This window comes from Gallinula chloropus (assembly GCF_964237585.1).
Source record: "Gallinula chloropus genome assembly, chromosome: 1".
Lineage (NCBI taxonomy): Eukaryota > Metazoa > Chordata > Aves > Gruiformes > Rallidae > Gallinula > Gallinula chloropus.
The window spans coordinates 73629645-73654114 of NC_140085.1; the positions used below are offsets into that span (position 1 = coordinate 73629645).

At 43.5% G+C, this 24470-nt stretch overlaps 1 protein-coding gene across 1 annotated transcript in view; it reads left to right on the forward strand.

Annotated features, from left to right (window-relative positions):
• Positions 1-24470, forward strand: part of SCUBE1 (signal peptide, CUB domain and EGF like domain containing 1) — a gene marked incomplete at its 3' end in the record, with an annotated part of 207684 nt that overhangs the window by 163046 nt on the left and 20168 nt on the right. The window contains exon 10 of the mRNA XM_084262753.1: positions 21283-21399. Coding sequence (XP_084118879.1) covers positions 21283-21399 — 117 coding nt within the window. The remainder of the gene's footprint in view (positions 1-21282; positions 21400-24470) is intronic.

Consider the following 24470-nt stretch of genomic DNA (forward strand, 5'->3'; position numbering starts at 1 on the left):
TCATCAACAAAAGAGAAACCAAGGTTTGAAGATAAGATGGGCCATTCAAAAATTTTCCATTGCATCTCACTGGTGCTTCTATCACCTAAGAAGCCTATTCCACCCTGACTTGTGTGATTAGGCACAAGGATTCAGTGCAAGGCTGGTTTCAAGCTGGGACAGGATGGGAAGAGCTGTGAGGGGCACGGTTAGTGCCACATGACTAGCCAGAAATCACACTGTAAGCAAGGTAAGTTGCTGGGTTTTGATGTACCTGTTAAAAATGGGAGCAAGATGTTCAAAAGTTTCTCCTCATGATGTATTCAGAGAAGGCTAGGAATACTTTCTAGTTCATTAATTTCTTGTGTCCTGACATGCTCTCACTGTGGCATCCGCCAGAGGTTTCACCAAGTGAACTAACTGTAGTTACACCAGTGAAAAACTCTGGAGGAGAATCAAGGCCTGCATTCTCGTTAGGCAAAAGCTGCCTGTTTCTTCATCATGCAAAGTCACTAATAGGCTTTGAAAGCTACTTATAATTGTGTGTCCATCGCAATAACGGGGCGGCAGAAGCTGCTCTGTAAGTGTTGTTCAGCTGAGTTTTGTTTCTTGGCCTGCCTGGGCTGCTGTGTGGGTGAGTGTAACAGTAACCACGCACGGAATGCCGCAGTAGATGATGTCTTCTCCCTTGTGAGGGACATGGAAATAGCAACATGGTCTGACCATCCTACTTTTTCCATCCTCAGTGAGCACTCTCTCTGCCTCTACATGGTATTTTGACTGATTCATGAAGTGTGGCTTATCTGTTGCTGTGACAGATAGCTTAGTGTGTCCTCAGAGAATTTTTGGGCCGAAGAAGTTCCTCTGGTCCTAAAATTGCTGGCTCTTCACACTGTGAAATGGGGAGGACAAAGTTACACCCCGTTTGAAGTCTGAGGTATTTGGGCCCCAGAGACTGATAACGGCAAGCGTGGTATGATGCCTGCTTTGCAGAGGGAGCACTGTGATAATTTAGTTCCTGTCTGGTGCTCAAGGTGATAATTGGTGACTCATGCAGCCAGTAGCCCTGCTAATAAAGGCAGAAGGAAAGTGAATATAGATCAAGAAATGTCTGATGTATGAATCACCTGTACTTTGCTTCTTCCTCTGAAAAAAAGAATATAGTTAGTGGAAGTGGTTATAGTTATTGATGTCAGATCTGACAGAAAAATGTGGTTTGGGGTTACTGGCTCTGCTGGAATATAAATCATCCTTGGATTGGGTTTTTTTTTGGAACAGCCAGTAAACACCGACCATACAACATTACAAAGAGATTCAGGGAAATTTATTTTGGGCATATTAGCCTTTCCAACGGGTGAAATAGAAAAGTCTGATTTGTATTTATAGAAGATGATGTTGTTCATGTTACATCTGTTGTTTTGATTCACAACAGAGTTTCTGTGACTTATGATCCTGCTGTCAACATTGCCTTTCTCCTCTGGTTTTTATTTTTAAAACAAAGATTTCTTTTGGTTACAAATCAACATGTTTCCCAAACACTCATTTAGGACCTTAGAAGTCCACCTTGTTTGGGGCTGAATCTTATTTAGTCCAGGTGGCACCCTTAGGGAGTTCATCTCCAAATGAGTTCGTCACTAACGTCAGGGAACAGATTCTGCTGACTGTAGGCAAAACACTCATGGAAACAGCTGGCAAGGTTGCCCTTTTACTAACCTGCAGAACCCCTGGATAAGTCTGTGTCTGGCTCAGGAAAAAATCAGTGAACAGCAAAGCCACAGAGATGCAGTTCACATTGGCAACATTTTTCAAACTGTTGAAAAATACAGGTAAGTTTTTGCTGCATAACTTCATATGATCATTAGCTTCAGCACAAGGAAATTTTACACCTTTCAATGAAAAGGTTCCTTCAGATTCCCTGTGAAATTTTGAGGTTGTCCCATGTCACCTCATTTCCTTGAGGTTGTCCCACCTCACCTCATTTCCTTGAGGTCCTTTCATTGTAGACCTCGAAGCCAACTTTAAGATTGCAGGGAAATTGTATCGAAGTCTGAGACCTTGTCCTGGTTGTTTGCAGAGCTCTCACCCCATCCTACCAAGTGCCTTACACGCATTCATCCTTTCTGTGAGAAGTATTTCTCTTGGTTTTTCAGGCAGGAAGGGTGAAGCCAAATATAGCAGTTTGCCTGAGATCACACATATGAATGCCTGGACAGCCTGGAGAATAAACTTCCAGTTTGGTGAATCTGCTCTCTGTGAATCTGCCCATTACACAAATTTAAGGTCTTTTTCTCCTGATAGGAAAATTCGTTGTTTTTTCAGGAGCTCTGAAGGTTGGGGCTTGCTTGGTGCCCCTGGCTGGCCATGCTGCATGCAGAGTGCTTGTGTAAGCAGCCCTTGCGTTTGTAAAGGGCATTAAAATGTTCTGCATTCGTCTGCTTACAGCTAAACCATTTTTAGCCCCGGCTGCAAAGAAAACCATTGTCAATCACAAATTACTTCTACCAGGGAGTGGTTCTCACGCTGTGGCTCCTTGTTAGACAAGGAGAATGTGGGGGTTTCCCTTCCTTTCCCCTCCCCTGCATTCCAGCCATTTAAAAGGAAACTTATTTGTAACCCAGAAGATGAAGAATCCTCTTTGCCCTGCCAGTGATATTGTGGAGACTGATAGCACTTTCCCAGAGTCTCTCTTTTCACTCAAACTTAGAAATAGTTTCCTTTTCCCCTTTGACGGTGAAATCACTGTGTGACAATGCCAAACCCATCTATTGTGTATTATTTTAACAGATCCCTTAAGTCTAAGGTGTCGTAAATTCTTTGATACGGGAAGAAACGGTTGGATCTGTTTGTATAAACCTAGGGAAAGAGGCCTGCATCTCCTTTGCACATGTAATACAAATAATAGTTAAATTTATCGCAAAGAGAGCTTGTGTTTGTAACCCTTGTGGTAATTAACAGCAGGACAACAACTCAGATTAGTTTTAGAACCACATGGGCAACAAAACAGCAAGCAAGACTCTTTAAAGCTGCAATGAATGTGTGTAAGCGCAGACATAATTACCTTAATCCTCAGCCAATATGAGTTTTAAAGCCAGTTAACTTAATTGCTTATTCAGTTTCTGTTTGTTGTGCAGTGATCTCGAAAAAAATTCGACAATAAGCAGTCTCTCTGCTCCACTCAAGTTCAGGCTTCATTAAGCACCCAGAGACATGTGTGAGATTCTATCATAAATAATTTTCCTGCTGTAGGAATTGCCTTTTGCAAAGCGGGACAAGGAGAAACAGCACAGGCATTTGTCATAACTCTCTCCAGGGAGTAGTAGAGCTGGAAAGATGAGCTGCATTTGGGGAAAAAAGTCCTTTTAGTGGGAACATCCAGGGATCAACATGTAATACGTTGGCTTCCTACATCTACACTCTATCCCTCTGCCCCTCTTCCACCTTTGTCCAAAACAGAGTCAAATCCTCCTCCTCTCATGAGGAATTTAAACTTTCATGGGGAGGGAGGGGAGGGAGCAGTTCAAGGCACTTACATCATTCCAGTCCACTCACAGCCTCCAAAGCAGGCTCAAGTGGTGCTTGGTGATTGCTAGATCCCACAGGCCATGATGTTCAGCCATAACCAAGTCTGCCCAAGAAGGCTTTTCCCTGACCATTTTAATTGATACAACCTCTCTAAAAGGAGTTGATTGTCCACCAGGAAAAAAGCACCTCTGGAGCATGTGGAATACTTGCATGGGCATCTGGCATTTCCAGGGCTTCTTTAAGGCCCTGTTCACACACAGTAGGTGACAGTATTTTTTATTTGCTTTGATGTATTGGCTGTTTGACTATTGGTTATCCTTTACTGCCTTCCTAACAGATTTCAAACAAATGCAACTGACTCTTTGCTTCCAACTAGGCCTTGGAATACAGGGCATTGTAATCTACTATTAGTACTGCTGGTGCCTATCCAAAGGAAATCCAGTGCTGGTGGTTTATGCAACAAGTCCCAAAGAGAATTTGCTCCAACCCAGCTTCATGATATATTGAATTTTCCCTCTAGTGATTTTCTGGGGCTCCATTTTGCTAGAAGTTTGGGAGTTTTTAGGACTACAGAGCTATCCAATCGAAGTCCAAGTATAGCTGATTTGAGGTGGATTTTTCCTCTCGTTACAAGAGAAAGACATGCATTTATCCATTACTGTATTTGTGTGTTGGGACTTTCTCTACTTTAAAACAAATGGGTTTCTTACATACCCCACTGTATCCCCCCTTTCTCTCTCCTTAGCTTCACTTCCCATCAAGTGTTCCTCAAAAACTTGGTGCTCATAGTATGGAGCAACTTGAAGTAGTGGTCGGAGCCAAGGATACTGTGGACAGATATTGAGGCAGTTTTCTTAGTAACTCTGCCAGCATACTGTAATGCTGACCTGTAAAACACTTCAAACCTTGTACAGCTCTGTTTTGTTGTTTCTCAGGTTGTCTCTGAGCAGAACTCTTGAGCATAGCAAGCTCTGTGGTAGCTTTCTACTGTCTTACCTCCCAACTCTTGCCATCCACAACTGGTTTTGATTCATGATCCAAAATAATATGTAACAATATGTACAATATAATATGTGTAATATGAGATAATATAATATAATATGTACAATATAATATGTGTAATATGAGATAGGGAGCCTGCTTTGGCAGGGGGGTTGGACCCGATGATCTCTTGAGGTCCCTTCCAACCCCTAAGATTCTGTGATTCTGTGATTCTGTGATTTGAACCCAGCCTCAGGCCTTCTGTGTTAACCAGTGCACCAGAGGACTGCAATCCAGGCAGTCCTAAAATAATACTGTTATGTGAGACTGACCTTTCTTTACTACCAAGTGGGTCTTCATTACAGAGAATTTGATGTGATTAGACCTAGCAGACCCTGTGGTTGATCTGTTGGTAGAGGGATGCTTTATGCAGGGCTCCCAATGCATAATTGCCAAGAGAAGCCTTCTTTCATTCCAGAGTAAGAGAAAGAAAAATAGCACCTTTCAAATACAGAAACTGTCCATGCTCCAAGGATCCTACAGGCCTGGACTTGAAACATCACCATATTAACTGGATGGATATGTAATTCCCCCTCATAGCATCCACCTTTTCACTTATATGTACAAAATACACACTGTTAGCTTTCCAAGGGCAAGATTTGAATCTCCCAGCATGGTATCTCCATTTTGAAAATAGGTATGAAATGAGGGATTAATCATACAGGGAAGGACATGTAGAAAGTGTTTGTGGGAATTATTTTTGGCCTAAAGGAGCCCACAAAGATCTCACTATACTCTTCTGTATGGAACCATTGATGATAAATATGGCTGTAGAGGACCAGCTTAATCCCAAATAAATCAGTGCATCCACGCTGGCAGTGCTGAATCACCAGACATCTTTGACATAGAGTGACCAAATCAAAAAAAATAAGACAGGCCTAAGAGGTTTGCACCCTTGGATTACATGACAGTGACTTGCCACCCACACCTGATCATGTAACCCAGTAAAGCAACTGGCCTTCTCCCAATCACGTAACCTGATGAAGGTCTCAGGATGAGGGTACACCCCTTGCCTTGATTTATATAGGGCACAGTCGCCAATCGTAGGTTGCTTAAGTAAATGCATGGGGAGAGGTCAGGGCTGGAGCATCTGCTCCTCTCTGCCTCTCATTGCATCATGAAAATGGAGAATGGGGACAATCCCATGTTCTGTGTCTCACTTTTAAAATCCTGAGGAAATTCCTTGGAATAGCAGGAGAAAGGAATTTTATGTTGTGGTTCTCCCAGGCAAGCCAGGCTGTCTTTTTACCTTACTGCTACCCTCTGAGCTCTAAGGTATAGCTGAGTACACCCTAGTGCAGTCCTAGAGGCAGTGGGCTGTGAGGAGTGTTAAATGGGTACAGCTGCACCGTACCACAGTCAAGAGACGGATTAAACCCTCCAGCTAAGCTGTATCGGCACTCCTGTTCCGTGCAAGGGAGTTTGAAAGACAATGGGTGAGGCCCAGAGCCCTCAGATTCAGTGTGTCAGCGTTAGGGTTTGGCCAGCTTTCCTGAGAAAAATGTTGGAAAGTTTTGTTCTTGGTTTACCCCTCTCTTTCCTTTCCTCTCCCCATTATATATGTGCAAGAAGCAAATGTTCACTAAAAATAGCATTATTTGGTCTTCCCCTTCTTTCTGGAGTGGCAATAACATAGAGCTTCACAGCCAGGTGAGACGGTATAGAGAGAACACCAGCAAAAATTCTACTGCTTGGTCTGGCATTTTTTCTTTGTATTTAAAATTCACTTCTACCTGAACTCACACAAACCTCTCACTGAGGCTGTTACCCTCATGGTCAGGACTGGAGAGCGTTGGAGAGCATTAGCAAGCCATGAAGATGCTGCTGCCTGTGTCCTTGCGAGGGTGGTAGCAGCAGGGATCCCAGAGAGCCATGTTGCTGCCTGGAGTGAGCAGCAAGCAGGCTTACAAGTCCACTCTCTGACTTTGGCCTGAGTTTGCATGGGCATTTACTCTTAAGTTGGAGCTCTTCAGCAGTCAGAGGAAATACCCAGGGCTTCATTTTGCTCTCATGTCAGAGAGAAGGCTGCTATACTCAGCAGGGTTACAGTGCTGTCACACTAAGGGGACCTGCTGGTCCCTATTTTCTTACACTCCTTGAGCAGGGTGAGCCAGTGCCAGTGCTGCATGGTTAATGAGAGAGAGAGGGTTGAAGGGCCTGAAGCCATTCCCCACTCAACTCATCTGCGTGACACACATGAAGGAGAGTGATTTTGCCTTGATGCACTCGGACACTCATCCACATCAGATATAAAATGCAGTGACTTGATATAGGTTGTTTTTTCAGCCAGTCCAGCTGGGTCTGGCCCAGTATGTTTAATTGCGTGGACACTTGGTATGTAAACAACAGTGGTGGTTCAGCTGCCAGTGTAGCTCAAGAACCAGTGAGAATCAGTGGTGTATCGGAGGAGTATTGGGAGCTGCTTGTGAAAATCAGACTAGCTCACAGAAAGCAAACTCAAGATGATTTCCCTGTCACTGATGATGTTCATTCCTTATGCAGATTTCCTCTAAGGCATTCTGTGTCACTGAGCCTTTCAAAAATATCTTGCTTATGACAAGCACCATATTGCTTCTAGCATCAGATTAAAAAAAATACTCTGCTGGAAAGCAACATGTTACGCTGTCAATAAAAGGAATACTTCTCAAATCCTTTCTGTTACACATGGTGCTTACTCTTGGTGTCAGAGAGATTGTTGAATAGTGGTACAGTCTGCCTCTGTGAGAAAAAAAGGGTTGCAAGATCATATCCAGAAACAATAAATGCCCCAGGCATGAAGTAAAAACAGCTCCAGCCAGTACAAGTTTGTTTGCCAAGTGATAGTATCTCCCTTGTTGGTTGTAGCAATTAAGTCTGCCGAGACATGAAAACAAATACATCCCCCTACCTCCCCCCGCACCTCCAGTTCTCTTCTCTGTAGCACAGTGTTATTGTGAGTTAAAGGCAAATTTTCTTTGGTTGCTGCTCCTTGGAAGGAATATTAAATCTCACAATCTAGGCTTTAAATCAATTTCTAGTGGGATGAGACCTAATGTGGAGAGGGCAGATGGGACAGATCATTCCATCTCTCTTTTCTCATGAAGCTCCTGACACAGGCTACTGTTGGAAGTAAGATGCTAGATTAGTTTGACCTCAGGTCTCATTCAGTATGGCAGCTCTTCTATTCCTATGTAAAACTCTATAAAGTGTATTGCTATCCAGTTGCTTTGTACAGAGTTCTGTCTGTCCCCCTCCCCTTGATGATGTGTGTGGGAAGCCAAGCAAAATGTTCCATTAGTGTTTAGAAAGAGAATTTCAGATATATTTTTCAGTTGATGCTGTAGGATTTATGATGTGTGTAGCACAGAAATTATTTTACTGGACTAGAACCACATTATGTATTAATGAATTACCAGGATGTGAGTCAGTCTTGGAATAGTCTGAGCAGGAAGGTAGCATTCTTCCACAAACAATAATCTCCTGATAAATAGCACTGAAAGCTGTAATTCAATAGGAATTGTTTTTTAAAGAGAACCAGAGAAAGACTATACGTATGTATGTTCTCTACTATTGCACTGGTGCACATTGAGATAATGCCATATTACTGCACTCATATTGATTAAGGTCAGATATCCTTCACATTAAGTGCTCTACAGAACTGCAATAAAACGACAAACCTACCCCAAATGTTCAGAAGAATTTCATTTCCCTGTGCTTGCACCTACCCTTCTCGGCCTTTTAAATATGCCCTGTCTTGATTGGTTTGTTCTAAGGAGAAGAAAAGTCTAACCTATTGAGCAGAGGGTTGTGATTTTCTTCCAGTAGCCGTTTTATGAACTGCTGCTACTTGCTTTGATAACTTGGAGATGAAGCGTTAATTAGTACAGGTGAGATGAAAACAAAAATCTACGCTCAAATATTAAGAGGCAGTGGAATGGAGCAGTTACCAGGTTTGCTGGGTGATGTTTTTGTGATGTGTATTTGTAGAACATTTCTCTCAGTGTTTTCAGAGGGACACCTGACGTTTCTTGACCCCTCAGAGGCCTTTCTGGGCAGAGTTTTTAAGCAAGCCCTTGGAGCAGAGCCAGAGAACAACAATTCTTGTGTATAATCGGTTGCCACTGACTTCAGCAAGAGCTTGAAGTAAGCAGGGAATGCAGAATCAGGTCCACGGAAGGTGAAGTGCTGCATTTGAGTTTTCAGATGAAAATTGAAACTGTGTCATTGTACTTGCTCTTTCAACACCATCGTATAACACCAGGTACATTTTCACCCAGACTAGTCCCTTGTTCCTTCAAGAAGTCTCACTAGCGGCTCCAAGGAAAGTGTGTTGGAGACAAAACACCTTAGCAAAGAGAGCAGTCTCCCCTTTTCAGAAATATGTCTAAAAATCAGATGTATTGCAGGATAGAGGGACTATTCCTTGCTTGATACAGAAAGAGTAAAAGCCTTTTTTACCTTGTCTCATCGGACTGTTAAGCTGCTCTTACAGAATTGCTGTGTAAATAGTGGATTGAGCAGAGTGCAGACTACTAAACATGCTCATGTTTGTAGGAAAACAAATAAACCTGCATGAAGAAGTTTCTTTTAATGCACTTCTACTTTTGATGTATGGCTTCTGCCCCCAGCACTAGAAGTAGTAGCACAGTTTATTGCCATAATAGCAGTAGATAACTCAGCTCGCCTTTGTCTTGGAAAGTGATTGATTTTGGAAAATGATACATGTTTGCATATAAAATCTTGGCAATGTTTTGATTAAAGTACTTTGTTTTCTTAAAAAATGTTGGGAAGTATTGACTTTAATTGAAATTTAGATTGTCCTAGCAAAACAATGGTAAGAGGACAGACGTAATAGGAGCCAAAGCCAATTGCCTCCTACTGGGTTCCTCAGATTAACAGAGCCCTCATGTAATGGAGAGGAGTGGGAAGGGTGGGAAAGATCTAGGACAGGTAAGGATAGAACCGAGAGCAAGGGTAATGTCTGGGAAGCCTACAGGCTATGAAACAAAAGAAGTGAATTTCTGAGATGTGCTGGGGATGGTGGTCCCCCACATCTGCCAAGGAATGCATTTGTTAGCAGATGCATGCACCTTTCACATAACAGTGAAGATGTGGTTGCACAGGCGGATCCCCAAAGTGCTCACACAGAGCACTGAGAAGAGCTGTCATCCAGAAGCCACACATCCTGTTGCCCATAGTGCTCCAGCTTCATTGGTGCTCGGGTACATAACAGATCTGACTTACCACAAATGCTGTCGACTGTAGTGGTGCTCTCATTCTCCAGGCCAAGCATTAGGAGGTGGTTTTGAGTTGGGCTCATTTATCACAGCTATCTTGAACTTTCTTTGATTTGCCACCACTGAAAGGTTATACTTAGACTTTCTTTGGTATGTGGCCTTTCACCAAGTAGTTCCAGCTCATCCTCATCCAGTAGCAGGTAGATTTTGTAGCTCTTAGGAGAAAATTGTGATCTGAGGAAGTGCTTGGCTCAACCCATTTTCTATTGATTTTTACAGTAATAAGTTCTAAAAAAGAACAATACTGTTAAATGTACTTATGCATTTTTTATACTATTAGCTTCGGTTGTGTTTAGAAGATAGTGGTGCTTTACTCAGGTTCAGATCCCTGTAGTGCACTTTTAAGTATTTTTAGAATACTTTAGAAATCCTTTCAAGATGGCTATTCACAAGGAGAAAGAAATAAAATGAGGGAATTGTCATGAGCCTATTGTGAGCTTCATATCAAAAACCAGTAATAATTTGAAATCTTCCTTTCCAAATGCCTTTATAGAGCACCTCCCTTGGCTCCCTTTGTGTCTGCAACCTTGGGCAGACTTGCTAATTTTATACCATTGTGTCTAGTTATTAGTAGGTTTTTCTCATGTTCCATAAGAGACCCAGCAAACCTTCTTACCTGCAAAACTAATTCCTTTCCCCTGGTAACTTCTTTACTTGAAAGTGTCTGCAGAGCTGTCTCTGGTGATCACACCTCTCTACAAACCCTGTGGGGAGACTCCCCTGGCAGTGGGTTCTTCCTCCCTCTCTGCCCTTTTCCCCTGTCTGAGAGCAGATGGCGATCCCTAAAGTTTCTTCTCTTGGAAGGACGTGCACATTCAATGGGAGAGTGTCTGCACAAAGAGTGTCCCATGGCCAGATGTGTAGGCACCTTGGAGTGCAGGCTCACAGGACATGATGCATCGCTAGGCCGCAGCGCAGATCTGTGGCCTCTCCCCAGCTTCGGATGCTGACACATCTGGTGCTGCTGGGCATTAAGTTGAACACCAGGCTGACTAAGGTTACCTGTCATATGATTTCACAATCAGGGGAGAAGCCATGGCAGGGTTAGTTGAAATGTGGTCAGAGGCACCAGGGAGCATTGGGCTAGGGAGAGCTCTGGGTGTGTTTCCTGATGTGAGCGATGATGTATCTGTGCAGAAGAAATAAGCTTACCTCATTAGATAATGAAATGTACTGCTGCCTGACACTCAGAAAGCCTCAGGACTCGGCACTGATTTTTTCATTCCTCTCTCTGCTAGGACAGCTGACCAAATTCAGAATAGCTGAGCAGTTCAGCTCAGCTGAAGAAACAGAGGAAGAGGGAAGCTCAGCTTGGCACTTCCAAGGCCGGGCACATTTTCCTCCTCAGCAGTCCCATAGGCAAAAGCTGCCACTGCTGTTCTCCAGCTCTCTTTGCAGCACTGAGATGTAGCGAGTAGCTTTGCACAACCATATTTAAAATATTAGAAGAAATTATTACTTGCCAGAAAGGGAATTTATCAAGTAATCCTCTGCCATTACTCTGGTTTTTAGTTTGGTGCTGCTTACAAAAAAGACGGTGGGGTCCTTCATAATGCTACAGGGAAGAAGTGTTGGAAACCTTTTTCTTTGCCCAACAGCAGAGAAATAATAATGCTGTAATAATGGTGATGATGATGATGTATGTCATTATAGAGATGTAAAAAACCTTGGGCCAAATGCCACCAACTATAGTCAAAGATACCCCCAAAGACCCCAAAGTTAGCTGCCAAGTTTTGCCTGGCTGAAATTGCCAAATTCTGTGGTTTCCATCCAAAACCATTAATCTTCCTAGCCCCTCAGGCAAAGCTTTTGGTGATCCAAAAGCAAGCAAATAGTTCCGTGGCTGATGAATGAGGCAGAACAAAACCGTACTCACTGACTGGGAGCAGAATTGGCTCTGCAGTGCTGACAGGAAGAGAAATGTATGGTGGTCAGTTGACTTGGCACATGCGTTAAGGGGAACACACAGGGAAGAGGTATTTACTACATTAAGACGTTGTTCTGCAGCCCCATTTCTGCCGACTCTGAGGAAGCCCTGAGGGAAGCTGGTGGAAGAGAATGAGCTTGCGGACTCCGTGCGGAAGAAAATTAAATAGGGAATTTTTGAAAGAAACTGAAAAGAGAAAGGAAAATTAATTTGTTGGTACGTGAGATCACATAAAACTCCCTTGGAAGAATTCCTAAAGAAAGGATTGAATTTACTCTGGAGAGGGAGCAAACAGTTTAGGCCTACAATTTTATTGCCAAGTCTCGTTTTTTAACCTGCTTTCCTTCTGTTTTCACAACCCAGAGATAGCACAGTGGTGCCCAGAAAGTGCAACTGATCTGTTTTGATAAGGTCTGATAGCAGAGATAAAGAAAATGAGCTGCCATTTACCTTTAAAGCCTGTCCCAAATGTATAGTCGTCTTCTTCCCAAAGGCAACTCCCCTTGCTGTAACTTGTAGGTAAACAGTGGGAAACCGGTTGCTCTGATGTTAATGAGAGTGATGAGTTTGCAGGGTTAGGAGTTGTCCCCTTGGTGTGTAGCATCCAAGAAGGGTTTGACTAGTGCAGTTCCTCTAAGTGCTGAAGGGGCCAATGAAAGATTACTGTCTTCTGAAAGGAGCTGCTCCAGTGATATGAATTAATAGAGGTAGACAGTCAGCCCAAGGGAAATATTGGAAAACTTGCTTGGAAATCCTGCTTTATTGTGTGCGACCTCAGACCCAACAAAATAATATAAGAAATATATCAAGAGGTACCTACTGATTCCTGGAAGGATCAGGTATGTATTACTGTCTTTGAAGAGAACTTTTTCAGTCTTTACTAAATTTAGCAATTAAATGGGATCATATGAATTTTAATTCTTGAGAATTAAACTGATGGAGAAGAGAGATGAGTCCAGGAAAACAGCTGGAGAATCCTTTCAAGAAGAGATGCTACCAAGCAAAATGCTAGAGGCTGCTGAAGTGCAGGAGGTCAGACTAAATGAGTATGGTCATCTTGCTGGCATTAAATACACTCATTCTATCAAAATAAACATCCAGTTTCTATCCACACTGCTAGGACTTAGAAGACCTCATTCAACTTCAGACATGTAGCAGAAGTGCAGGAACACACAGAGAAGGGAGAAATGAGTGACACCCATATATTCCTTAGCACAAAATAAGAGTATCTGGAATCATTGGACCATAACGATAAACAACAGAGACAAGTGTGGCTCCCTGAACTGCACTGACACCAGAGCTACAGAGTGTTGATACTGCTTTCAGTACTGTGTAAAGACAGAGAAATACACTGCCTCTCTTAAGAGTCATCACCAGTTTGACAGCCTCAAGAACAGAGATACCGGGCAAAGATAGGCTGTGAGGAAGATGAAGACGAGATGTTTACGGGATCTCAGTGTACCAAATAAAACCACACAGACGTCAAAGGATACCGAGGCCCTGAGGTAGAACTAGGTAGATGATAACATTAGTGGTCCTTAGGGCAGCTATGGATTGGAAGGGACAGGATTCCCACTCCAGGGGTTTCATACCATGCTGGATTAAACAAACAGAAACTGTGGCCCAGTTGCATCTTCCGGGATGTTTTTGGTTGTTTAGCAGAGCACTTCTTGCTGAGCCAGCCTGGGAGAGCTGTCAGGCTTAAGGTCTGTCTGTGGAGACCCTACTGCTGCGGAAGAAGCTCAGCTGCCAAGTAGCTTGCAAGAAAGCAGCCTCTTTGGTGTGTTGAACCCAGAGGAATGTGTCTTAATGATCAAAGTCCATGTTAAGTCACTGCCATACAAGAAGGTGTTGCACTCTGGGGCAGCAAGTGCCCTCTGTGGGTTGCAGAGCAGAAGCTAACTGGAGCCCAAATGCCCCCAGTGGGAACGTGACTGGAGGTGCATCTGCATGACCCCAGTGCCATCGCAGATCCTCACTGATTTCTGTGTTTCCCACATGGACCAAGACATGGACCTGCTCACAGCATTACTGCCAAAATCGCTTGCTAGAGATCACAGATACTCTAGTACAAGTGAATCAAGGGTGCAGTCTGATCTGGGGGAACTAGATTAGCTCTAATTTGCTCCAAGAAAATTTCTGTTCCTGAACCAAACCATAGCAGCATGTTTGAATAACGTGTGGAACAATGGCCTTACCTGTGTGAGAGGGGACAGGAACCAAACATGCTGCAGAATTTGTCACTGAGTGCTGCTGTCTGCCTACCCCTGAGTAAGTCATTTCATTTTGTGCTGCGAAATCCTTGAAATACCTCCTCAGTGGGATGCTTTCATAATAAGTCACAGGTCTCTAATTATTTATTGCCTCTGTCTCGAGTATGTTTTGCAGGTTTCTTTTGCAGTTTATATACATTTATTTGTTTTACTACTGCTTTGCATTCTAAGGACAAATCATCTCTAATAAAAAGCACATTTCCTCGTGAGCAGAATCAATTTCCTTCAGAAGTCTTTCACTCCCTGGTTAGTGTGTTCCATTTGGTCTTCACTAATCACATAGTTAACCGTGAGCAATAAATTTCTTAAATAAATAAATGCTCTGCTCCAAGTCACCGTTAGTCATAACGAACCGCTTCCCACTTTACATTTCTGAAACACGAGATGTGGCCGCGCTACTTAGGCACTTACATCCACATTAAGTGTGTAGCAATTAATGCCAGATCTGGTTTTCCTGCAGGTCATTAGTATGTTGTTAACAATTAAGTCTCAGCAGCAAGTTGACTTGATTGCAAGTCGGTAATGCAGGGGGAAGTCTAAATGGGTGTGGTTTTTCAATTACTTTTAAAGGTTTGGGGTTATGGCTTCCCCACCTTCCCCCCTTTGTGTGAGCCTGCTCCAGAGGCACTCAGTGGGAAGGTAATGAAGTAGAAGGTTTGTGTATTACTATGTCTTTCCGTGCTTCCTCTTCGTTGGTTTTATTATCGAAGGCTTTGAAACATAAGGAGAGGGTAGCTCTAAGCCGTTCCTTCTGGTCGGTGCTGGGTGTGTGTTAGAGAGCTGCCTTCTCAGATGGAGGACGCCTTTTTTCTAACTGCCAACAGGGGTAAGTCCCACAGATCAGAAAATGTGAGATGTGGTGGAAACCCCATCATATTGCTGCTGTAGCAAAACAGCACCTTTCCCAGGACTGAGTTTAAACCAGCATTTGTTGGAGAACATAGCTTGAATCATGACTCCCTATGGTCCAGCAACCGCTCCGATTAAGATATGTGGTTTCCCTAATGTCTGTCAAATATTGTTGGAAACCACGCTGGTGAGGCTGTAAGGTGAACAACATTACATGGGTGGTATCAGTTCCCTGCAGAAATCAAAGGGGAGGCGGGGAGGGGAGAGGGGGGAGAGACAGAAAATAACTTTCAGCCAAGATACATATGAAAAAGCATTAGTGTTTATTTTAAAAACATCATGTAACACTTCTTTAGCGTTTCTATGAATGTGTGCTTAATGAGTGAGAAAAAGGAAAGGCTCTGTTTCTCAGAGGAGCCGATGGCTTGGGGGCTGAGAAATGCGAACACAAAACATTCTGACTAGCCTTGACTTTGGCTTGTGTGCCTGACCAGTTCAGTGGGGTACTCCACAGCGAGTCACGTGTGGCTTGGGGGTTAAAAATAAACCAAGGGCCTGTGAGATGGACAAAATAAAGCTATGTATTGTGGACTTTTGCATTAGGAGAACGTTGGGAGATAACCCCACCATACTGAGCAGCACCTTTGCTGAGCCCACTGTGATGGGGCACCTGGGCCATCGCTTCTGGCCTGGGGATCAGGCACGGCTAACGTGAATCTGAAGAGCAGATTCCTCTCTGTGCATGTTCTTCACGGCATCCTGGGCAGCAGTAATGAGTTAAGCATGTAAATCTTTGCTGCCATAATGAAGGTATGCTTAAGCTAACTGGGAGGGTTGGGAGTGTATGGAGTCATGCAGGTGATAGCATCTCAAGGTATCACTGTAGTATTGTGACAGTTTTTTGCCAAAGTGGTCGCCCAATATTCAGGGTGTCATGAGTCACTTAAACAGATGAAGGACGTGACAGTAGAGATAGAAATTCCCTTTTTATTTTGCTTTCTATTTCTAAGAAAAAAGTATTTATTTTCTGTTCTATTTCAATTTTTAATAGTACATTTAAATTAAATTAATATATTTTGCATATGTGCAGTGATCTAGTCTATACTTCATGTCCTGCCTTGTTGAACACAGACAAACCAAATAGAAGATGGGTTCTTTCCTTGTGGTGTCTGGAACCATTACGGTCCAGAAACTGTCCTAAATCCCTGTCGTGCCTTTTATTGATGGTGTTTGAGCTCCTCCTGTCTTGTCCTCTGTAAGGCAACAGCACCGCCAAACCGCAGTGATCTCCCCTCCCTCCCTCCCCGTGTTTATTTTTAGACCAGGTGAAACACACTTCAGGCAGGATGACCGGACTCGTGGGGCCTGTGTTTCGGAAGGAGGCTCCCAGTTTCCAAAATTAACCTATGTGCCTAATGTGTGTCTCTGAGCAAAGCTGACTCATGATGACCGTTAGTTTTCTCTAACCAATTTCTTCACTTGTTAATAACAAACAAAATTATATTAAGGAAAAGGTGGGGGGGGGGGGGAGGGGGAGATCCCTTACTTTTGCAATGAATTTTTAATGTCAGGTAGGGCAAAGCAGGCCCTACCTGCTTAGTTCAGTTCTGTAACCACAACCCCAAATCACACGTGTACCTCTGTGTGGGTGAGTTTTGGGTGTGTGTGTTCTGTCAGGGAGTCATAGCTGTTTCTCCATCTGTTTGCAGTGCTCGAAACATCTCTGAACTGGGTGCTACTCGCCAGCCTCACCTGGATGCAGTTAGTGGCCAGCTGCTGGCGTTCAGTGCTGATGCTTTTTGGAAATGCCCTGCATCGTGCTTTTAATTTCCTGATTGTAGGTTTCCATTAATTACCCTGCAATTTATTTTAGAGAAGAAAATGATGACAATCAAGAATACAGGGAAACTGCATCCGAGGGCTGGAAACAGAGCACAGAAAGGAGCCTTTCACTTCAGAGCTCCTGGTAGAAATCCAGCTGCGTTTCAGAAGTAGCAAAAATCATTACTGTGTGATGGCTGCTCGGTGCCCTGCATTCGAAGTCCACAAATGAGTCAGTGTCCACATCACACAAACCACCAGAACAATTGGTGCTACTGTAATTGGGAGTCTACTGGCAGCGTGAGTGGAAAGGGCAGGGACTTGAATGAGCATGGAAAATGAGCCGCGTTCTCCCTGCTCCCTCAGGTCACCTTTGAGACACATCTGTGTGAGGAAACTTAGGGAGAAATTTGATCTGCAGTAGCTCCCTTCTGGAGATAGATGGAAGACTTTACTTTCCAGTACTGACAGTCTGACACCCACTAACAAACATTATATTTGTGGGGGGAGAAAAAAAAAGAAAAAAGACCATTATGGGATCTTTCAGTGTGTGAAAGCACGAACTAAACCAAAAAATGCTAAGTAGGATTGAAAAATCAACAACTAAATCTAAATGCTAACTTGAGCTAATAGAAACAGAGCCAAACAAATATTATCAGGCATGACCATTGCTGGCAACAATTGCTTCCCTCAAAAACACAGGGAAATCCTGCTCATTTATTAAACCACTGAACAAGTCTCTCTGAGTCAAATCCCTTCTGGGCAAAAATAAAGGAGTCCTTCCACTGTTCAAACATTCTCTTTGGAGATGAGAACATGGATTGATAGAAGAGATGCTGGACTTTATTCAGCCCAAGACGATGCCTTGATGTCATGGAAACTGTGAATGGAAGGAGAACTCTGAGCAGCACAGGCCACCACAGAGGGAGCACCTTGGGAGGGCTGGATCTGCCAGCGGGCACGTGTGTAGGAGTTGGTGGAGATTGAAAGGGACCTCCAAGGTCATCTGCTCCAACCTCTGAACTTGGCACTTCCACTGCATCATCTGCAGCAAAGTAGGGAGGTCCTCATCTTAGTATTCATATGATACCATTAGTAATCCTAAAAAAAGACTACCTCTGGCAGGAAACTCATCATGTGCGACCAGAGACTAACTTAGCCCGGCAGTTCCTGTAACTTTCAGATGGTTAAACGGTGAAGATGTCTCATACTTTACCCATTACAGTGGTGACTGTGATACGAATCTTTGACTAAGTGAAAGTAGAATGAATGTGTTCGATGTCAAGTGAGTGCACTAGCAAATCTGAAATGTTCCGAGACAGCTTGGGCTACCTGTGAATTCCTGCCAATTTTCACTAAAATGGAATAGAAACTTCAACCTGAGGTTGAAGCTTTTCCACTGCATTTCCTCAAAACACAAAGCATTTTGACTTTTCATGTTAAAATAGCTCAAAAACTTTAATTTCAAATCATTTTAAGAGCACTTCGCACTCAGAAGGTTAGTTTCTCAATATTTGTTTTGGTGTGCAGGGAGCTGGGGGGACATTCAGAGCAACCCAATGCGAAAACATGCACGTGCTTGTGTACAAGTGGTGGGGGTGGGGGGAGGGATGGGGCAGGGGTTGACCACAAAACTGAAAGAGAAATTATTTGTTCTCAGTTCTCTAGCTGTAACCTGCCATATCTTTGCTTTTGTATTTTTTTGGGCTTCTCTTCAGCTAATAGTGCTACCAGATTGCGCAGTGTTGTTTGTACAGAGGAGACAAGATTTGGGTGCCTATGTTCAATCCCAGCTGTGTAGTAAGCAGAATCTGAAACCCAGGGCTGTGCAAGGTGAAACCAGGTGTAACTCCCTGCTCCTCAGCCCCCTACGAGATGTACCTGCCTGGTGAGGGTGGTGGGAAATCAGCATGTCCTTCCAATATGGACAAGTATTGTGGAGCACCACAAAGGCATGAGGACCAGCTTCCAAGCTTCTGGGAGCCAGAGGATAACAGCAACCAGAGCGTGGATGTCAAAGGTCAAAAATAAAAGGAAAAGGCGAGAGGACTTCAGCGCCCTGTATCACAGGGCGGGTTTCTTTTAGTGAAGAGTATGTGGTGCATATTTTTCCCTTTTCTATGGCCAGTGCTGAATTCCTCAGGGGACTGGTGATTCTGCAGATAGGGCGCTGCAGAAAGTTCGGTCCCGGGGGCAGTGCCTGGCCCTACCTTCCACAGGCAAGGAGAAGAGGGGGCGGGGGGGCTGTTAAGCGAGGGGAAAATCTGCACAGAGGCTTTTCCACGTTCCATCAGCCAAATCAAGATGCTGCATTCAACAGAGGTTGAATTTATGAGAACAGCAGCAGGAGGTGGGATGAGGGGTTTAAAGGGTGAAAAAGCTTTTAACAGCAGCCTTTCTATTGTAATAAAAGTGTTTATTTCAGCATCTCTGCCAGCCAGTGTAAGCAATGTAAGCGTATGAGTAGCTGATATTTTGTGTAATAGAAATGCATTTGTCCATCCTGAGCGCCTGTTACTTGGTGGGCAGATGAGTGGTGGTATTACTAGGCAGGCTGTTGTTTCAGCAGGCAAAGAGGGATATGCATCTTTCTTAATGGGGAGAGAAACCTGTCAGGGCCTAAACTGTAACAAGTAACAACAGAACGCGGCCTGTGCGAAAGCAACGCGTAAACCCCATTGACTAAACTAGTACAGGGGAAGGGCACTACTGAGAAATAGGAAATTATTTTTGAAAATGAGCCTTTCAAGGTTGTCAGAGGCCAGAAAAGGAGCTGCTTTTGTAAATTCCCTGCAATACCCTACAGTGAACAAGGTCACACGTGAGTGAAAACAGTGATGTATGATCTGGCTTTTTATGCATTAAAAAAATCCTGTAAAACTATAACTCCAGCGTTCATTCCCCAATGATTTTACTTTATGCATTTAGAGAAACCAGTAACAGTTTGCCATTTATGTGTATTCAAAAGCTGCATACTTCTAAGACTGTAAAAGAAACCTTAAAAAGAAATTACTTTTCCACACTCAAGTAATGCTATTTTAAAACTGGTAGGGAAATGCGATAAAAATGAAATAGATGTAAAAAAGATAAAATATCCCTTGCCCTTTCCATGCCACTTGATCACATCAAGTGCACATGATACACAAATAAAACCCAATATTTTATTCATCACGTGTGTCTGACAGTTGGCTTTCCGCATTGTGAAATCTCTTTTGCGTGACTGTTCTGAAACACTTATGTTTTATAGAGGTCATATAAAATATAGCTGTTTACAGCATTCTGAGTTTGTGTGGAAACTCTCACACAGGTTTTGGGCTTGTGTGAGCATATGCAAAATCTTAATTTTATACTTCTTGAAGTTAAGGATTTGTGTTTATAATAGCAACATGTGGACTAGAATGTTTCATTAAGCATCAAAAACATAGAAATAATACTTGGATATAGGAATTTGGTAGTGTACCCTTAAGTATTTGGTGAGTTTTCAACTCTTTTCAAGCTCCCACAGCTTTCTAGGCATGTACAGTATGAAAACCCAACTTATATATAGTAACGGTGCTGCTCAGGTTATGTTCTTAATAAGCTATTAGAGGAATGCTATTCCATTCATGTATACCTCAGGAGTATTGGGAGGAATGAGATTCCTTGAAATCACCACTCTCAAATAATGCTATGGTATTAATTTATCTGGCCTTTTATCAGAGAAATTAATAACCAAAGAGGATTTAAAAAAAATAATAACCAAAAACCCAACCCAACAATTCTTTGAGGATAAATTTCTTTCAAAAATGTTATTTTGAACGCGTTGCTGTTTGATGTACCTGTAATGTTAATGGTTTGCAGCAAATTCATTGAAGCCATGACTGCTTTCAAATAAATCTTCCCATCACCCTGCTCAGCAAAACCTCTCTCTGTAGTATCTTTAGAGCAATGTCATGTGAATTGCTTTCCTCATAGGCTAATGGGTGGAAGAGCCTATTTCAATAAGGGTTTTGCATTTAAGGAGCAGTGATAATTAGAGATGCCTGAGAAGAGGTCAAATTTTCCCAAATTAGGTAAAAATGTGGACTTTGGACTAAGGTTTCCTGTATCTTAGGTGTAGCCTGTCCACTCCTGACACTGGCTTATTCTCGGGTGGTGTTTTGCTTCCCCGCTTGTAGCTGCCCAAGAGCCTGCACAGCCTTGCGTAGGCAGAGCACAGGTCTGCGGGTGCCTCCCTGTCCTGGTGGGAGAGGTGGCAGAGGAATGGTCAATGGAAGAGGGAATGACTTGATTCAACCCAAAACTAACCCTCCAAAACCTGAACACCCCTCACAGCCCTGCTGGGTAAATATGATCAGAAGTTCAAGGTTGCCATCTAATGGTGAACACGTGTAATAAGGTCTTGTGACCCTTAAGTGCTGTTTTCTTACCTTCCTTCACGTACCTGCAAGCCGTTTATAAAGCACTAGAGGAGTGAGGACGAGCTTCTATTCAGATTTTACCTGGGATGATAACTCACACGTTATCAGTAACAAGATGTTGTGACTGACTGTGACGTTCCAGCCATTCAGCTTACTTGAATTCTAACTTCTTACTGCTTTTTCTGTGAATTCAGACATAGATGAGTGTTCCTTCGAGAGGACCTGTGATCACACCTGCATCAACTACCCTGGAAGCTTTGAATGTCTCTGCCATAAAGGCTACACCTTGTACGGACTGACGCACTGTGGAGGTTTGGAAACTGAGCTTTGTTTATCTGTTTGCTTTGTGAAAACTGTTTACTGAGCCGCCACTCCTTTTAGCAAATGATTTTAGAACCAAAGAGGACAAATGAATAAAGTTAAAATGAACCTACATTGGCATGAGCTGGGTGTGACTAAAATTTCAGCATCTTACATTTGCCAAAGCAAAATGTAAGAAAGGGGAAGAACATAAAAACAATGTCCTGGTGCTTGTTGATAGTGGTACCTAGCAGCCTCAGTACAGAGGAGCCCTCAGCTGTGACACTTGCATCCACTGCTGCATGGGCGCAGTCGCTCCTCCGCAACCATCGCAAAGCAGCCTGGGGTGGCTGGCGCTCGCCACACGCGTGGCGCAGGGTGAGCTCAGGGTAACAATCGGCACTTTCCCAGGAGAGGGGTTAGTCACTGTTGTATTTACAGAAGGAAGGCTCCAAATGGTGGGCACCTAAGGGAACAGGAGAAGGGCGTTTGACAGAGTTTATGAATTTTGGTTCTATTGGTATTTGTCCTTTCCAGGCTGTGACATAGAACTGCCTGTGGGGTACTTTCTTCTGTGGAGCTACTTCAGTTCTTTGATCTTCTTGACATTACTGGAAAGAATTGGTGCTGTAACTTTTGATTCATGTAGTAATTTAGGGAAAGCCTCAAAGTTTGGGGTTCAGCCTCAGTCATTAAATAACCTTCAGCCTCAGTCTTTTGAGTAAGACTGAAGCAGGACCAAAACTCTAACTGGAAATACTCAGTGCTGAACTTTGGGCAAAAACATAACCGGATCCAAACCTCCTGCATTTTTCTGTAATGGGCAGATCCAAAATCACAGCTCTGAATCCAGATCTTCCCAGGCCCTGAGCTTTGCTGCTCGGGCCTATCATTAGTTTTGGGCAGCCCCTGGAGTGTGATGTTCACAGTGGAACGAATAACTTACCCTGGCCACCATCCGCGTGGTGCTGAGCAGAAGTTAAAACGAGGGAGAAATAGTGAGAATCTACAAAAAGATTCGGTGCAAGGTTATGTCTTAATAAGCTTTCTTTGCATCTTGCTTCGCCTCCACTAGTAATTAACAAACCATATGGCAGTGTCCTTGTTCTGGGCTTTCCATGCCGAGGAGCAACCCTTGTTGCTCTCTTGGAATCCTTTTCATGGCACCTATTGTAATAGGTCATATATCATAAGGGAATCTTAAATGAAAGGACAGCACTAGCACTTGCACGACCTGTTTAGGTAAAGCCCCACTTCCAGTATGTATTCACAGAATTACAAGGTTGGAAAAGACATTTAACATCGAGTCCAAGCGTTCCTGTCCTATGCTAAACTATATCCCTAAGTACATCATCTATCCTGTTTTTAAACACATTGACTCATTTAGTGACATTAGGAAAGTTGGTAGAGTCTTTGGGGACTGTTCAGTGGCTTTGGGAATTTGGCAGTCTCTACAGAAAGTTGGTTCTGGGCTGAGGTACTTGAGAGCAGGATCTCAGGTTTGAACAGTTGGGCCAGAGCTGGATGGCAGGAGCACTGTGGACAAAATGTGTTTCAAAGTATGGGTTCACAAGTAGATCCCACTCAGCATATGCCTGGTCACTATGTACAATATGCCCCAGAAAAAGTTGTTTTCTGAGACTGTCTCCCTTGTTAGCTTTCAGAGCTGCTGACCCAGGACCTCCAGAAGTCCTGGTTCTGACACAAAATTCAAAATGTTGTCTAAAAACATGCCAGTTGTATTAGGGTGTCTTTCTCAGTTTCTTTTGTGTATAGTCCATGTTTTCTAGATTTTTACTTAACCACACAGGCTGAAATCTTGCATGAGAAAAAACAAACTGTTTCTGGATTCCAGCAGCAGCCCTGATAAATACTCCCACATTCCCATTGAGTGCCCCAGGATGCCAGATGAAGATTTGGCTAAGTGTGTGTAGGCCTCCATTTGTTAACCAGTGCAGGTCTTAAGTGTGTGCTTAAGCCCATTCCTGCATCAGCTCCAATCTGCTCCCTGTACCTCACGCTCTGGGCTTCAGGTGGGGTCACTGAGCTCCGACACTGGGGCCTGGGGAGAACTGGTAAACCATGTGGATTCACATGGTGCTGAGCACACAGCAGTCCAAGTTCCAGCCTGAGCTCAGGCATGGCTTGAAAAGGCAGTGAGAAGCTGAGCCTGTGAGCTTTTATAGCCAGACCGCCCTCAGAAACAAATAAAGTGACAATTTTCCTTCTAGGGTTGCATTTTGAGGCCTATCATTAAGCTGGAGTATTAGCAATTCAGTGCATCTCCTGTTGATTTGGTGTCATTCCAGCTCATTTGAGCCTATGTCAAACAGCACAGCCTCTGCACCCTGTGAAAGTCCATCACAGCAGCAATACCATTTTAGCAGGCAGATGGGCAGCTGTGGTCAAAGGGCAGAGGCCACTTGTTGAGGTTGGTGCAGTGCCTAAAATAACGGGGCTGTGGTGCCTAACAAGGGCTTTTAGGTTATGGCTACGCTAGGGAATTAGAGTTGGGAGCAGCAAGGTGCAACTGATGGTTCACTGGTGCCATGTGACGATTTTGGTCTGTGTCATGCCGTGTCCCAAATGTCCCCGAGTGTGATGCTGAGGTGGGTACATGGCAGCTCAGCTCCTGTTGGGCATGATGAACAAAGTTCCTTTCTGGTGCTGGAGGAGAGGGAGAGGAGAGGTTGGCTGTGCAGACACAAGTATGCTGATAGCACAGACTAAGAAGAAGGTACCTCAATCAAGTAAATATTTTTCTACAGTATCAAAAGTTGAAGGATTTCTTGTTGGGAAATATCCGCGAGAACGTAGCGGGTAGTTGCCTTGCCTTCCTGCAATCTTCTACTTTTCATTTTTCATTTGAGGAGCAAAGAGTAAATAAACTACACCTCAGCTGGTTCCTACCAAATGTATACTTTCCTCCTTCATTTGAAACATTTCTAAAAGCAAATTCTGCGAATCACCATGGAGAATTTGTCTTCCTACTACACAAAATTATCTAATCTCTCAGAGGTTTATGCCTTTGATGTTTTTCCATACAGTGCAGTATACATTATTGTCCAGATGCTGCAGGGAT